The following is a 16,597-nucleotide window of genomic DNA, read 5'->3' on the forward strand; positions in this document are numbered from 1 at the left end:
TAAAAACTAAATTGGTCAGCCAAATGAACAAAAGCCATGCCATTCCAGGTAACTGCAGCTTGCCACCTGGAGTTCATTAAAGCACCTCTGTTTTGCAGCACGACCCACCTAGCTTTCATTGTGTTACCAGAAGAAAATGTTGATATGCTGTCTGTCTTCCATTCCACTTAACTACAGGGCAGCAGTAGCGATACACAGAGGCCTTATTTCAAGGAAGATGGCATCCCGTTTTGATGTGGTAAGCACAAGACAGGAATTGCAGAGCTGTTAAAACATACCACAAACCTCCCTTCCTGTTCCTTAGTTTGCAGTTTAAGGACACTATTCAATATATAGCTACAGATAATTGATGCAGTATTTGCTTGAACTTAACTGTCAAAATGTCTTAGCAATTAATCTGATTTCTCTTCCTCAACTATAATTTGATGTTAGTTGGGAACTTCAGTCGCACATGAATTTTTTATTCTATGTAAATTGGAAAATGGAAAGATCTGTTATTCAAACAAGCAAAGTTTTATACGTATGATTTTCTTGGCTTATAATATAAATATAGTAGATAATTTAACTAAAATATTATGTATGCAGCAGGGAGCATTAAGTATTTTTACAGTAATATGATGCCCTATTGTAGTAATTATCCTACTATTCAGTGAAATAGAATATTTTCTATTTTAACCCAGCATTCAAACCACATTCATTTGCATTCTTTTATAAGCTTTTCTGTGCACTGAAATATACAGTGTATGAAATCACGTTAAAAAGATCAGAATGCTAGGGAGAAAAAAAAAAAACACTTTCTGCGTTCTTTTTGTAATATAAAGAAAATGGGGGTTGAAAGTTGCTGTGCATGTTAGGGGGTGAATGTCTTTAAGTCTGTACTTTGAAGAGGAAGGACATTTATTTTTATCAGACAGTCTCATGATTAGAAGTATGAACTATCAACCCAAAAGAACTCAGTAAAATTCCAGATCCTACACATGCTTAAGCCTCTCTGCAAGTCTACTCACACTGCAATGCTTTTGCATACTCCTTCTGTAAAAGAGTAAACAGCTTTTGTAGTCAGTGAAACCAGTCAAAGGAGTAACCAGCTACCAAACTGCCTACGACTTTACAGAAAATGCTCTCAACTTTATGTGAGAGTTTCACAACAATCATTGTTTTTTCCTAAAACTCTTACACATTTGGCTTCAATCCATTGCTTTCCTGAGAATCTCAGGTTTCTTATAAATCAAATAGCAAACTTCAAGCCATTATGGTCCAGACAGGAGCCTAAAAACACAGCCTGACTGTACCCTAAAGGTTCCAAAGCCACAACCTACAGATGAAAAAAAAAAATAAAAAGGAAATGCTGATGTATTTATTTTTATTCTCACTATTTTAAGCCAATATAATGAATTTGGAGGTTCTGAATTGTTATTTTTGAATTATTTGATATATGAATAATAATAATTACATTAAATTAACAGAATTTACCTCTTGGAGAGAGGCATTTTTATGCCACTATATGTATTGTAAAGGGATTTTAAGAACAGAGATCCAGGAAGTGTCTGATTACTTTTGAAATGAAGAAAATCTCTTTGAAATATTATAGAGTAATTAAATGATTGAAAGCACTATAAAGATATTGCAATTTACACGAATAATTCTTATTCCCACCAGGCATGCCCTTTATTCTGATAAAAACTATTGCTTCTCACTGACAATATTATGAAAGTTAAAGTTAAAGACTCTGGTATCAGGACCAAAAAAGTTCATACTGAAACAAAAAGATGTTGAAAAATAAGATCAAATCCTCAGCACTCCAAGCAAATTCTCCTACAAAGATCCTCCTTGTTGTCTTTGTTGTCAGAGCACACCGCTTGCTTACTTTCACCTTGGGATTTCTTCTGTTTTTGAAGATCTTCAGCTTTCAGAATGATTACACAGTTTCCTACAGATGTTAAAGGTGATATCTGCCTCAGGACAAATTAACATGGACAGCTTCTATTAGTATTTATGGAAAGATTGATGAAAGGAGAAATAATTGTGATAGCAGTCAACAAAATGTAGCAGTCCTCAAAGGCAGTAAGATTTATGGCATTCAATATGCTGCATGACAAGCCACAGAGATCTGATGCAGAAACATATACTAAACAACCAGGGTCAATTGCTGTCTATGTTCTAAAAGCTGGTGAATAGGAAACTGGAAAATAAAGATCATGTTTGATAATGAGCTGCAGACTGATCTGTCTCCGTATTTCTAAAGCCCCAAAAACAATGTTACCATCTGCATTTTTACATTTGCTTTGGAGAGGGGCCAGACAAGAATTTAAATTAAAAGTCTAGTCTGTATGAAGGTCTAAAGAAGCAAAAAAAGAAAAAAAGGTGCAAGTGACAAGCACTGAAACAGAGATTCAGTCCTTGCTCAAACAGTGGCTGTAAGCCTTGCAGCTTATTTTTAGACCCTGCAGACTTTTCCCTCATTCGGAGAGGTGCAAGCAGTAAGGAAGGAAGGGAAGTTCCAAGGACACAGAAATCCACAGGAATTTATTTTAACTGCCACTGCTAGACACATACATAGTAGAGAAAAAGTACCTAATATAATTTACATCATACTGGAATATTCCAAACTCAGATAACATTTCTTTCTTTGTAACTAAAGAGTTCATCTAATTGAAGTGAGATCTGAACATAAAACTTAGCAGAAAGGGATCTGATCCTTTGAACTACACAATGGAAAAAGAGTAGACATAGTGAGATCGTTAGTTAATACACTGCAATAAGCTGGGAACAGAAGAGATGTCTGGTTTCCTTAAAACTACTTATCGGCAGGTACTTTTCGGTCTGTTTGAAAGTGTTTGCCAAGGCAGCAAGAGGACCAGAACTGATAGAAGGAAAAAATTACTATTACCTAACTAGCATAACAGCACAGGGGTTCTCAAGCTGTTCATTGATAAAGCACCCTGACAACTTCACACATTTCCTGGGCGTAGGACCTAAGAAAAATGTCTATGCATAGTACCAGCAATACCACAGAAGTCTTGAGAATACAGTAAGATATTTACTTCCCAACTTCTATAATGACTTATTCTTATTTCACATGAAACAAACAGGATACTATAAGCAGCTACAGGAAAATTCTGGGTCAGGCAACCTCACAAATTCATGAGAAGACCAGAAGTCGACAGCCAAATCCACACTCAGCTCCACCGGGAACAAAACAAAGCCAGATGTGATGCTGTTAACCAGTCATTCTGAAGCTCCTTTGTGCTGGCAAATGAATCTATTGTCTTCAGGAAATTCTCCTTAAATTACCTTTAGTCTACACACAAATTACCTTTAGTCTACACACCAAATGCAATTTGTTATGTGAATGCTTTTGCATGCACAAACTCACATGTGAGGACACTAACAGAGCAGATGTGCACATGTAATGACAGGCAAAGATCAGAAATGAGTTCAGCTGAGCTTCAACTGATCTCAAAAATTAAAAAGAAACAAGGCTGGGGGTGGGAGGGGGTTGGAACATCTCTGAGAAAGACAGTGGCTAAAGAGCCATAAAATACATTTAAGATGGCAATGAAATAATTTTACATTGCAAAAATCTGTTGAGAGCTGAAATGAACCCACAAATTTAGTAGTAAGAAAAGCCCTGTTTCTGCTTTAGAGCATGACTCCTTACCTCTAAAAACAATTCCCCCAAAATGAGGAAATAGAGACGGTAGCTGTTGCTATCATGCCATGTTTTATACATACATACTTGGATGATACCCATGCTGATCATCACGTCTACTGAAGGCAGTGGAAGAAATGGATACATCACCTTTTGTGACTGCACGTGCTGCTATCCCTATGAATTGGTATAATCAGTGCTAAATGATAAAGAAGGCACTTGTCAGTCACTTACCATCCTGCTGATAGTGTTCAGGGGCATCCCTCCCAACTTCCATCTTCAGGTTTTGAACTGGTGAATAATACAAAGGCAGGCTGCTTTCCATGAGCTCTAGACTGGGCTCTCCACTTCCAATTGTAGTCACTCTCCCCTTTCCTACATTTTTTATTTCTGCTATGGGTACAACTGTCTTCACTTCCCACTGATGTCATCGTTCCTGTCATGCATAGGTGTGTTCATAATTCCACTGCCTCCACTTAACACTTCATAACTCACTTCCCTGTTCAGTTCCAAAGTACAGTAGGTAGTAGCAACACCAGCAGCCTTGTCTAGTTACATGTACTTCAGACGACAGAGAGATTCGATTACATCCAAAAAGGAATGTGCTTAACTACTTGCAGACAGATGTATGGCATGAAGTTCCTACAGAGTTATATGGTGCACCAAGACCTAAACAAACTCCTCCTCAATCTCCAGGCCAGTCAGACAGAAAGCAATACACAATATTGCAGTCTTATCTATGTGACAGCATACAGAAAGTATAATTTTGTATCCATACTGAAGGAAATTGCAGCATTTTGGAAGATAAACAATTAATATAGAAATTTCACCTCCAAAACGATAAGCTTTCAGTTCACAGGAAAAGAAATTTCATTTTTTTTTTGCCCATCACTGATGCATTAAACACACTGGTACTACCAACTGCCGGGGCAGCCAAGATTCTTGCAGCAGCAACAAGACTGAAGCATGCTGCTGTAGCAAAAGCTGCTTGTGTCTTACTTAATCAAATAAAGTCTGATGCTTGAACACATTAAGAACACTCTATTAATAACCTTGGGAAAAAAATAAAATAAAAGCTGAAGCTGCTTGTTTTCCTACATGTCAGCAGTACTAATTCAGGTTAATGCCCTAACAGAAAACGTGGCAATTTCAAATTCCAAGTTCTTATAAGTCAGGATTAAAAAGAAAGGGAGGGAAAAAAAGGATAATAAAAGTACCTCCAAGACAGGTGGCTGAACAAGGAGTAAAACCAATGTACTCCCAGTCATAAATCACACTGCCATCTTCAGCATGTGACAATTCTGGTGTGTAGGGGACCGGATCGCTGTCACAGGGTGCCTCGTGACATACTTGTTCTGTGGGGGGCTTCACATCTTCACATTCCTCCTCAGGCAGTTCCACCTCAGTCTGCGTAAATGAAAGAAGAATTCGGCACTTCACATCCCGCACCTGTATGCCACTGCCACACGTGGCACTGCATGGAGACCACGGTTCAGGAATAAACCTACAAATGAGCACAACACAAATGAAATGTTTGCATTTAACTCTAGAATGTGTCCACATACGCACAAGTAAAACATACATGCAGTTATAACATAATACACAATGCTATTTGGAGTTCCAAATGATTGAATAATGGAATACATCTTTAATTATTCTCCCATCCCAGATCAGACTGTTCTTTATCAGAAGAGTACTGACCAATCGATGAATGGTTTTGTCATTCAGTGCTAAGAACTTAGCAAATGTCAGGCCAGTGCAACCTAAAGGCCTGCTGAGTTCAACGTTAGAGCTGGCAGGAGTCAAGTCCAGATGCTTTTCATAACAAGTTTTAAGTGAACAAATGTGGGAAAAGCTGAATAGAAATGCTTTCTTTTACTCCAACAGATAAAATCCGCTTAGTGCTGAAACAGCAGATCTCACAGTCTACCCAAAGACAGCCACACAAACTTAACTAGGATAGTCACAGAAGTGAAATACTTCAGCATGCGCCTAAATCTAAGCAGATCAGGCAGTCTTCTCAAGTCAGTAGGACTGTGATGTGCTCAGAGTTAAACTTGTGCTTAAGGACTTCATTGGATCAAGGACACTGCACACAATGAAGATCAAGAAATGATCTGTCGGTCTGTTCCTAAAAAAGTCCAAGTCCATTCATAGTTATGTACCCAAATGGAAATATAAAACTGATAGACATTTACAGTTGAAAAGACTTCTTTGGTGTTCTAACCATACCTAAAAGTTGACGGTATAAAAGTAAACAACTTTTCTTTGGTAAAAGTAAGACCAGAAATTGGTGCTTTATATAAAGGCAGTTGAATGCACTGAGACACTCCAGGAATAACATGGTGCGTGATTTTGAAATTCTGTAGAGTTGAGAGACAGTTTTGAGCCACAGCATCCAGTTGGTTTGAAAGAAGCTCAGAAAATTTTAAGCATTTTTTCTTTGACTTACAGCAAACCTATAACATGATGGAGGTTTTCCCATTGAATATCAGTGCCTGGGATTTTACAGAGAACTTCAAGATTAAAAGAAAACACATTCAAATGCTTTTTAATTCTACTTTGGCATTTTGCTAATGTAGCCATGTGATGTTTTAGCTCCTAAAATTCTGCAACACGGGTACCTCAGACGCAAGCCAACAAAGATAGGGAACCCAAAACACATACATGTATATCTGTATACACAGAGATATGCATTAAAGAAGGAAGTGACTAGAATGCATGAGAGCCCCAGAGGTTAATACTGTAACTGAATTTACAGTTTAGATTTCTCCTTTTTTTGCATTTATTTTTTAACACATTCTCAACCAAAGTCTCTGACAGGTATCATTAAAGCAAAAATCATCAGTGCAATATAGGAATCAGTAGTAGAAGTATCTTCCCTGAGATTATATTCCCCAGTGGTGGCATATCCACCATTTGCAGGTTCTAAAATGCAGCTGCACATATTCTCTTGTTATCAATGAAAATATGACAGAGAAGCATAGAAAGACAACTGTAATAAGAAGATGGACTGGAAGCTGGAACTTCATATTGCACTTCACGTTTGGATGGCCAGAGTATAATTGCACTAAATTTTAATTAAAATAATTGAACTAAAATTCAGTGAGAACGGACTGTACCAAGGAAATCATAAGCCTCCTGTTAGACAGAGGAGGGCTGAGATATTGCACTGAACCATGTGTAAATTACAAAAAAACCCCAAAAGATGAACAAATACAAACCAGAGAGATATCTCATCATTTATTCAGGAAGAAGCAACAACCTATTATTAGAGGTTCTTCTTAAATTTTAAACCCTAATGCAAAAAGTTTTACTTGGACTAGAAAAGACAGGAGCAGTTAGAGCAGTTAAAGCTCCTGGGCATGGATGGAATGATGCATGAGGTTGCCACTGGCGACAAGATTCTGAAGTCACAGGAGGGTTCTGGCTGTGGCTACAAGCTCACTGAAAGCATCGAACACCTCTCCCCGGTGCTCCTGCTTTTAAAGGGCTCTAAAAGTGAAGAGCATTGACCAAAAGCTGGATTTACTGCTGCTGAGAGTAGCAGGCAGTCTACGAAACACAACTTAGAACAATTGACTCAGCACAGAGAATTTAAGGGCTACATTTGGTAATTTTTGGCTCTAGACCATAAGGCTTATCTGCCCAACAAGCTCAGTCGAGCTGCATTCCACCACCAAGTCTGGCTGCTGAACAGCAGGAAATTAAAGCAAGCCAAAAGATGAACAGGCTGAACACAGGAGAAGAGGAGGGTTTCCAACATGAACCTCTGCTGCAGAAACTTGACAACTGTGAGAAACCATCAGGGAAACATAAATGTAAAACAAAACATCTGGAAGACCAGGGGACAAGAAAAAGGTCACTCTTGACAGAGGATGACTCCTCTGATCCTGAAAGTACTGAAGATATGGTCGTCGTACCAAGGAAAGTGATGAAACAAGAAGAGTCCACTTTGCACCATGGCTCCTTGCTTGCCAAAACTTACAAGCAGAAGCTGCACAAGAGGCTGCAGCAGCCCACCTCGCTGCTGACCCCCCAGCCTGCCATGCGGCAGGTGCCCAGGCCCCGCCGGACCATGCTACGTGAGGCCCGCTCCATCAGTGTTAACAAGAACGAGGGTGAGACCCTGCTGCAGCGGGCAGCTTACCTGGGCTACCAGAAAGTCGTTCTGTATTGCCTGAAAAACAAGATCTGTGACATTCACCACCATGACAACTCAGGTTACTGTGCCCTGCACGAGGCTTGTCTCAGTGGCTGGCTGAACATCGCACGGCTTCTCCTTAAGAATGGGGCTCACGTGAACTGCAGCGCGCAGAGTGGAATTGGACCAATCCACAACGCAGTACTAAGTGATTACTTAGGCATAGTCCGCCTCTTACTGTCTTATGGTGCTGACCCAATGCTCCCATGCTCAGGGAAGACAATTTTTCAGATGACACGCAGCAAGCCGATGGAGACCTTCCTAGCAAAGTACTTAAGTGACTTGCAGGGTTGAAGTGCCAATGACCCTGATTTATACTGCGATTTCTACGACAGCTCTGTGTGCAATCCAATATATGAATCTGGACTTGACATCCTGGCAAATCCCCTTGGCCCAGATGAGAAAGTTGAAGATGGCTTTAGCGATGCACTTGAAGTTGAAGCCTCTCCTGCCATGCTGCAAATCCAAGTGCGTTTCTCTTGGCAAACGTGAAACAGCTCTTGCTTGCTCTTGGATGTGGTGAAGAGCCTAAACATGTCACCTCACATCTTCTGCAGCAACTTCCCCAATATGGATGTTGGCACCAGGCAGAGTATTCCAAAGAGGCTTTTCTCAGCCAATCACTTTCTTGCTCTGTGGACCTTGAAGTGTTTAAGCCAGAAAGCAAAGAGCTGCTGGAGTTGGTAGCACTTACAAGCAAACTGCAGACTTTACTGGGCTCTTCACTTCACTTCTTGCATCCATGTGAGGAGCTTCCCTTTCAACACCCATCCATGATCCAAGAACTGTTTAATGCTTTTAAACATCGTTAGTGTTTCAATGTTGTTTTATTATAGAATGTTTGTTCTATACACTGTGTTTTAACGTTGTTTTATTATAGTAATGTTTGTTCTATATAGAATTACTCCTTTAGGTATACGTGTTCAAATGCAATTGTTTCTGTAAAAAAAATATACCAGTATATATGAAAATATCTTTCCTTGAGGTAAAAAATGTGCATTCCAGTTGGATGGATTTTTCTTTTGCAGCCAGTTTTTACAAAACCGTTATATGTTTCTTTAAAAGCACACAGACATTAGTATAAGTTTGTTATTACTTGGAATTCTTCTGTTTTTCTTATATAACACATCCACACACAGACTTTGTTTCATAGAAAGCACAGATTACACAGAACACACTTCCACACTTTTCTTAGGTGATGCAAACAAAGTCATGTGGTTTGTTTGGGAGATAGGATTTGGTAAGGCACTTGGTTATGTTATTGTTATTTTTCTTTTACTAAAAGGATGCTTGGTTTAGATGACCTCAGCGGTCTTTTCTTACCTTAATAATTCTGTGATTAGTAATGATTATACGACCAGCAAGAAGCAGCTGGAAAAACCCCTCAGATGTGGGAGACAATGCCCATAGTGAACGTGAAGGAGAGGTTTGTGGGATAAGATTAGGATCAAAAAAGAACACATGGTGAACATCTAGGACTCCAGGGTAAGTGAAGAGAAAAAAAGTCCAGGAAGCAGCAAAGCTGTGGTGCTGTGAAAGGACACACACAGAGATCACAGGTCTGTACTCACACTGCATGGCCACAGTGGAATAGATCAGTCACGTCTAGGTGGGCATGAAAAACTGTCATCTTTGCATGGAGCAGACAAGAGGGAAGCCTTTAAAACATTCCCAGCTCAGCTCTACTTTAGAATAAAGATACTCTGACCGAGCATGCTGTGCCACTGCCAGTTCTCCTTGCTTATTCTGCCAAAGTGCTGCTGAAGGACTCTAAAAGCAGACAGACTACACAAGGACATGGCTGCCACAGGTGATTCTGTAATGTTAGAGACTATTTTCTTTATAGCCTCATGCTGAATCCCTTTGAGAGGCAGCCTGCTATACTTCTAATCCGACATCAGACATTCAATCTGGCAACACTAACATTCAGCCAGCACATTTGATTGCATCCCTCCATTTCACAACCACAGGTGATTTTACATCTTTGCCACTAACCTGCTTGAATTTAGGGCCACCAGTTTGGGGAGCGAAATAACCCCTCACAGTTGGCTGACCCCTGACTTGAGAGGCTAGAGCAGTGAAAGGCTTCAAGTACAGTCACCGCAAATATGCAAACACCTGTTTGGCAAGAGGTTCCTCCTGTGTTGCTGCAGGTGTAAAGATTTTATTACTCGTGATCACACCTGCTCATGCATGTGTGCCAGAAATCAGGAACCGTTAGATGGAGGAAGAAAAACAGGGAGGTTATGGGGCATACTCAACTTTCAGAGAGAGCGATGTAAATCCAAAGTCATTTCAATAAGCTCACCTAAATTATTTTCAACTGCAACTGCTACAAATGAGTGCTGAATTTGGCTGCATACAACTGAGTGCCTTTCAAAAACTCACAAAGTACAGAAAGTTATATGTTAAATATTGAATACATGAATACAAATATAAGCAGGCCTGTACACAAAGGACATAAGGAATTGTGTACGTGCCCTAACATACATGGGACAAGAACAAACCTAGCTGGATTTAGGTTAGGCTTCCATACCCAGGCCATAGGTGTTGTTAGGCTTATTGCGATCGGCTTTGAAGGAGACTCAACACATTCAGAAAGATTCCAGGTGGTCTTTCACACACACACATACGTAAGATGTCACAACTCATCCCCACAGATTTAGCTAAGCTCAGAGCCCAGCAGCTTTTTCTCACTTTCTTTATGCACTGGTCTCTCTGCACCAAGAATATTCTGGCAGCCCTACAAAATACTTAATTTCTGATAAAGCCATTAACATTCTTCAGGTAACAGCACACTGGGAAAAATATGAAGATAATTATTAGACATCAAATGGAATGCTTCTTTGTGCATTCATTTAGTCTTCATTTGTTTAAATTAATATCACATTGTGTGGCTTGAATGATATAAGGACACTGCTAATAGAGTAGCTAAGCTCTTTGTCATCCAAAACAGGAGCTCCAGAAGCAACACTGTTGAGAATAAAATTAGGAACAGCTCGTAACACAACTCATCTCCAAGGAGGGCCGAATGTCAAAGCAAACTGCAGAGCCAACAGTCATTTCAGATCATCTGCAAAACACGCTGGAAATATTTCTTCACTCTGTAAGACAATGTACTTACGTTGGCTCTTCTGAGACTGCTCTGGTCTCCTCCATCTCATGTGCTTGTTTAAACCATGGGGATTTTGCTTCCACAGGACTTTTTTCTGGTAGAGGAAAAAATAAACAACACTAGGCAATTCCCCCAAAGGCAAGGTGATAAGTAGATGTTTGCATTATACACCTTAGCAATTCATACTTTACACTGCCTAATGATCTATTTATTCAACTTTTAGAATAAAGATGTTGTGGATAATAAAACATCATTCATTAGGAAATTTCCACCCTGTCACCACTCTTTACAGAGAGGTTACCAGTAATCTTATTTTAACGTATTTAATGTAAGTTTATAGCTGAACCAATCAGAAATTGTATAAGCCCAAGCAAAGCAAAAAAATATGTTGTTCTCCAGACAAACTGTCCTCATTAAAAGATTTTCATGAGATAAATTATTTTAACTAATCGAATTAGCTAGCTTTGCCAAATCCAGAATTCAATGTAATAATCAGAAAAAAAAAAAAAACAACACCCCAAAACAATAAATTCTAGCTATTTCTTTTTTAGACAGTCTATGTATCCTATACTTCTGTGATGCTTTTTCTTGGGGCACCATCAGACACTTGAGGATATCTGCCTCCAAACTAACATCCCAGAAAGCTCTTTAATTTTCAATGCTGGTTTCCACCTCATGGTTTAACCCTGAATTCTTCATGCTTGAAGAATAGTCTAGAGTCTGAAAACATCCCAAAGAGAAACATTAAGCTGTCTGCAGATAATTTGCACTCTTTCTGAGTAAATCTTTACAGTGAGTGTCTGAAACACAGTCTTTGAAATAAAAGCTGAAAAAAACGCAAGTAGCACCAACCAAAATTTTCTGGGCACAGAGGGACAGAAATGAGTACAGGACAGAATATATTACTTCCTCCCAATCTCCCCATCTTCATTTTTCCTTTCACCTTCACAACAGCGTTTCTACATTATATCAACTCCTTTAAAGGGAATATTTGTCGATTCACATAATTGTTACAAACACTGTAATTATACAAAAAATATTTATAACTCAATGAACTGAAGAGATCCACATAGAAGACTCATAATTTTAATGAAATGCAAATGAACAACATCCCAGCTGATACATGCAAGCATCATTCCCATTTCAAGTGTTACTGAACAACTATTCCTTACCACCTCGAACTCATTAATTCTGGTTTTCCCAGTCTGACAGAGTTGTATAGATGTAGTTTGCTTATGGCTGCCTGGCCACATTATCAGCAAATATCAGCAGGGCACTTCTCCTAGCACCAATAATTAAAATATATGTTTCTGCCAAGACTAAAATAAGTCCCAGTAAATTCCAGCTTCTGGCATTTCTGAGAGGTTACTAGGGGCTTTTAATTCTCCTTACAAAAATGTAAAATAATAACAGACCCAGATGAAGTTCCATTTACCTCTTGGCTTGTAACACGGTATTGGCACAATGCACTCTTCTTTTATGTGCAGTTTAAGTTGTGGATTACAGCCACCAACATGCTGCCCACGGTGGTCAATGCACAGCACTACACGGTAACGTAAGCCTCGGCCACAAGTCACTGTGCACTGCAGGAGATAAAACAACCATCTCACTCTCTCTTTTATTTTATTTATAAACAGTAATAAAAAGTAAGTTTGAAATACCAATGATATGTTTACTTAAGTCTTTCCAGAATTAATCAGATATCAGAGATGTGACTATGACCTTGCATTTCTGGGTGAATAAAGAGAAGGCTGATGCATGAGGAAATGTTTATTTTTGGAAAGAAAGTGGCTTATTGGGGTTCTGTAAAGCTTATCTGATTGGCAACAATCTAAAACAGAGGGGTTTGTGTACTGAGAATATGCACTCTCAGAGTGGTCATTTTCAGTTTAAGCTGGGTCAGACGTGCTGCGAGAACTGTTTCTCTACTACAAGACAGTGATGTCATCTGGATGAACTAAGAAACTATTGAAGTGCTGAGTTATCTATCAGATAACCACAGCCAAGATGAGTTGGCTCTACGTTCCTGTTACTATAATGAAAGGTAAGAATGCTGGAAAATCACCCTTGCAGACACATCGGCCATTAGACAGCCATGCCTTTAGCCATTACATGGAGTGAAAGATCACATTTATCAAGAACTGAGAAACAACCAACCTCATTGCAAACAAGTCTGACCCATTACTCTAATTTAAGAGGGATAAAGAATTCAATATGTATTTTTATCTGCACAGACACATTAACTTTTTTTTTTTTTTTTTTTTTTTAATTACTATCGGGCCAGGCTAGTTAGAACACACTTATCCCATGAAATGCTATGAATTTTGCTTGTTTTTTGTTTTTTTTTTCCTCTTCCTGTAGGTCTGTACTCACAAATACACGATAACACAAGATTAGATGCTTTTTTTTTTTTTTTTTTTTTTTTTTTTTTTTTTCTTTTCCAAAGAAAAGAACACTTTCAACTTGTCTAGAACACTTTCAACTTACCTGAGACCATTCCATTGCCACCCATTTAGGACAATCAAACAGATTGCAGGTTTGAATGACTTTGGGCTTAGGGGCGTACATGCATTTCCATTCTTCCACTTGTAGAATCTCTCCGTGTATGGTCTCCTCTACACACACAAAACTTCTCCTCTGAATACCACCTCCACAGGAAACTGAACATGCAGTCCAAGGGTTATGTTCCCACCTGGAAAAAGAACTAGTGGATTAAAAACAAGGCTATTTTTTATTCCACTGACCTCTATTACGAGTGCAAAAAATTGAATCTAATCTCAGGGTAATTAAAACCCACTTATGTTTTGTTTCCTAATTCCTATCACACATTTAATGTAAATACATTGATTACAGAGTTGTATTGTGTTATTCCAGGCTTAAATTCACGTGCAAAATGAAAAGGCAAATAGGACAACAAATTTGAGTAATCTTCACAAACATAACTGAAAATCACTCATATTTATGTTAATATTAATATTCTTAAATATGCTGAATTTGATTACTGGAATTGTTTTCTTGGAGATAGTCTACATCACTGAAATACAGTATTTTTCACAGTTTATTTTTCTTACATTTGTCAGAGAACATGAAGCATACATACTTGAGATTATATGAAGTACAAAGACAGAACAGACTATGCTGACTGAGGCTGTTGCTACCCACAGCTGCTCACTACTGCCCACAATGGTGCAGGCTACTCTTAAAAATCTGTTCATGGAAGAGTTTTGGGGGGAACTCCAATACTTGTTTTGGGAAAAATCAGCTATTTCAACTCAAACTGTCTTCATCCTTAAGGACCCTGAGCAAATTATGTTGTGACAGATAACATTTGGCTGGTTACTACTGCAGTTCTACAAGAGTTTTCCACCTATGTTAAAATGCCACTGAATGAGTTTGCATTAAGTCTTTTCAACTTGCTTCATGCAAAAGGCAGCTGTTTAACCATTTCAGCCACTTCAAGTAACCTACCTGATTTTTGCTGAGATATAGAGATTAAGGAAAACACACAAAGCCCTGCCAAATTGCAGAGCTATGGTTTGGGAGCTTCCAGCAGAGGAAAGATACACAAACTAGAGGGAAAGAACGTCTCGAAAATGAAAATTTAGCCATGGTCTTAGACCAAACTACAGTAAAGATGAAAACTGCTGTACCATCAGAAGTGAGAATTACACAGAAGTGTTTAGGTTACAAGCTTTGTTTCATTTATTTTTCAGTCTTGGCATAAATTTCTATTTAAGCAATTATTCTGCAATAAAAACAAATCTCAGTGCCCCATTCTTGCCATGCTTACAGATTACAAGCCTATAGCATTTACCTATAGCATACACTCAGCCCTATGTATTTTTCCTCACTCCTGCCTCCTGCTTTCCTTCCACCATCCACTCAAATTAAAACCAAACTCTGGGAAATGGTTGAGTTTTGAACCAAATCTTATGGTTCACCAGTGTCTTGCTAAAAAATTACTCATCTGACAACTGTGGTGGTTCACAGAGATTATGTATAAGAAACACATCTAATTATGAATAATGGACACAGTAACTACAATATCCCACCAAAATCAGTCAATCAAGAGTATGACTTCCTCTTTGATGGTTGTGTTAATCTTGGAGCAGATGGAACAAAGTACTATAATCCAAGTTAAATTTAAATAATCATTACACATTTTCTGTGACACAATGGGTAAATCAAGGATACTTTCTGTTTTAAGCATTCCTATGAAAACATTAATCACGTCTGATGCCAACAGAAGAATGGACATAAAACAGAGAGCAAGCCACATAACATTAACCAAAGTATACACTCAAAAGCATTCAGAATAAGGCTGTATGCACAGATAGTGTAAAATACATTTGAAAAGCAACAGCTACACTTTTCTTTAAATGAATCTCTAGTGTTAAAACATTTTCTTTAAAAAAAAAAAAAAAAAAAAAAAAAAAAAGAAAGGTGAAAAAAAAAAGAAAAAGCCAGGAACTAAAGAGCAATTAACTGTTCGATGAATTAGCAGCTCATGGATTCATATATATAAGGCTCACTGTGCTATATGTAATACTAGCCTTACAAGTGTTTATAGCATAAAGTTTTATAGCTGTTTTTCTTTATCTCATCAGTTTCAAACACACTCCAGATCCCACACTCTCAAAAGCATTTTCAAGATGGGGAGTGAGGTCCATAGCTACTGGGGAAAAGGGGGTCTTGGACAGGCAGTCAATGAGATATTTTCCAGAACCCACAGCTGTCAAGGGATTCTCAACAGTCCAACAAGTCTGAAATAAATGGAGGCATTCCAAGAGCTTTAAAAGAAAATTTTCATCCTGGGAAATTTTTCTATTTATTTCAAAAGAATTCTCCATCTGTAAAAATATTTCAGTGGGGCATTTACAACTCTAGCCACAGGAGAACTCTTTCAAGATCTTGTGGCGTGCACCATGACTTTCCCACAACTTCCTTGTGTGAATGGGCAAGTAGTGGTAAATGCCACAGGACTGCAGATGGCCCTTGAGTTATGTAGAAGGTGTGATGTACGATTGTTGGTCGAGGTGAGGTAGTCTGTACAGCTTTACTCAAGCATATCTACAACACTGGTTTTCTGTCTGCTTTGCAATAATAGTTTTGTGTTTGCATGTGAACGGGTAAGACAAAGGAAAGCAGAAAGAAAAAACAGAAAAAGCCCTGCAGAACTGACACAGACTAACATGAGGCAATTACTTTAAAGGCAACAACACAGAAAAGGAACACCTCACTGCACTGAAGCAAGACTTACATCCACATTGGACCCCACTGATGCTTGCAAGTATTTCAGAAATTTCAGTAAGAAGAGGTGCCTTTACACCTCTCTGACATGTTTCCTCATGTGTCTTTCCAATGGAAGGAACACACTGAATTAGTCTGTCCTATGTCTTCTTTTCCATCCTGATGGCATAAATTCTGAGCCCAGCTTGGCCATCCGCTTCCATCTTCCAGTTCTTACTCCTGAGCATTGCACAGAAAGACCATGATGTCTTCTGGACACACAGAGGTGCTGAAACAAGGTGGGCCTTTGTCTGTAGTTCTTGATATTTGAAATAGAACCTGCCCACAGCTTTATCACAGACATAATCATCGCACCAGAGTGTCATGCAAACATGCT

The 16,597-nt window shown here is 38.7% G+C and overlaps 1 protein-coding gene across 6 annotated transcripts in view; it reads right to left on the minus strand.

The window, feature by feature from the left end:
• Nucleotides 1-16,597, minus strand: part of ADAMTSL3 (ADAMTS like 3) — a 173,653-nt gene that overhangs the window by 36,337 nt on the left and 120,719 nt on the right. For all 6 annotated transcript variants that reach the window (XM_072345366.1, XM_072345367.1, XM_072345368.1 and 3 more), the window contains 4 exons: nucleotides 13,459-13,663; nucleotides 12,407-12,554; nucleotides 10,981-11,065; nucleotides 4,870-5,156 (listed from right to left, as the gene is read on the minus strand). In XM_072345366.1, the coding sequence (XP_072201467.1) occupies nucleotides 4,870-5,156; nucleotides 10,981-11,065; nucleotides 12,407-12,554; nucleotides 13,459-13,663 (725 nt within the window). The remainder of the gene's footprint in view (nucleotides 1-4,869; nucleotides 5,157-10,980; nucleotides 11,066-12,406; nucleotides 12,555-13,458; nucleotides 13,664-16,597) is intronic.

The sequence above is a fragment of the Excalfactoria chinensis genome, chromosome 10, assembly GCF_039878825.1.
Source record: "Excalfactoria chinensis isolate bCotChi1 chromosome 10, bCotChi1.hap2, whole genome shotgun sequence".
Lineage (NCBI taxonomy): Eukaryota > Metazoa > Chordata > Aves > Galliformes > Phasianidae > Excalfactoria > Excalfactoria chinensis.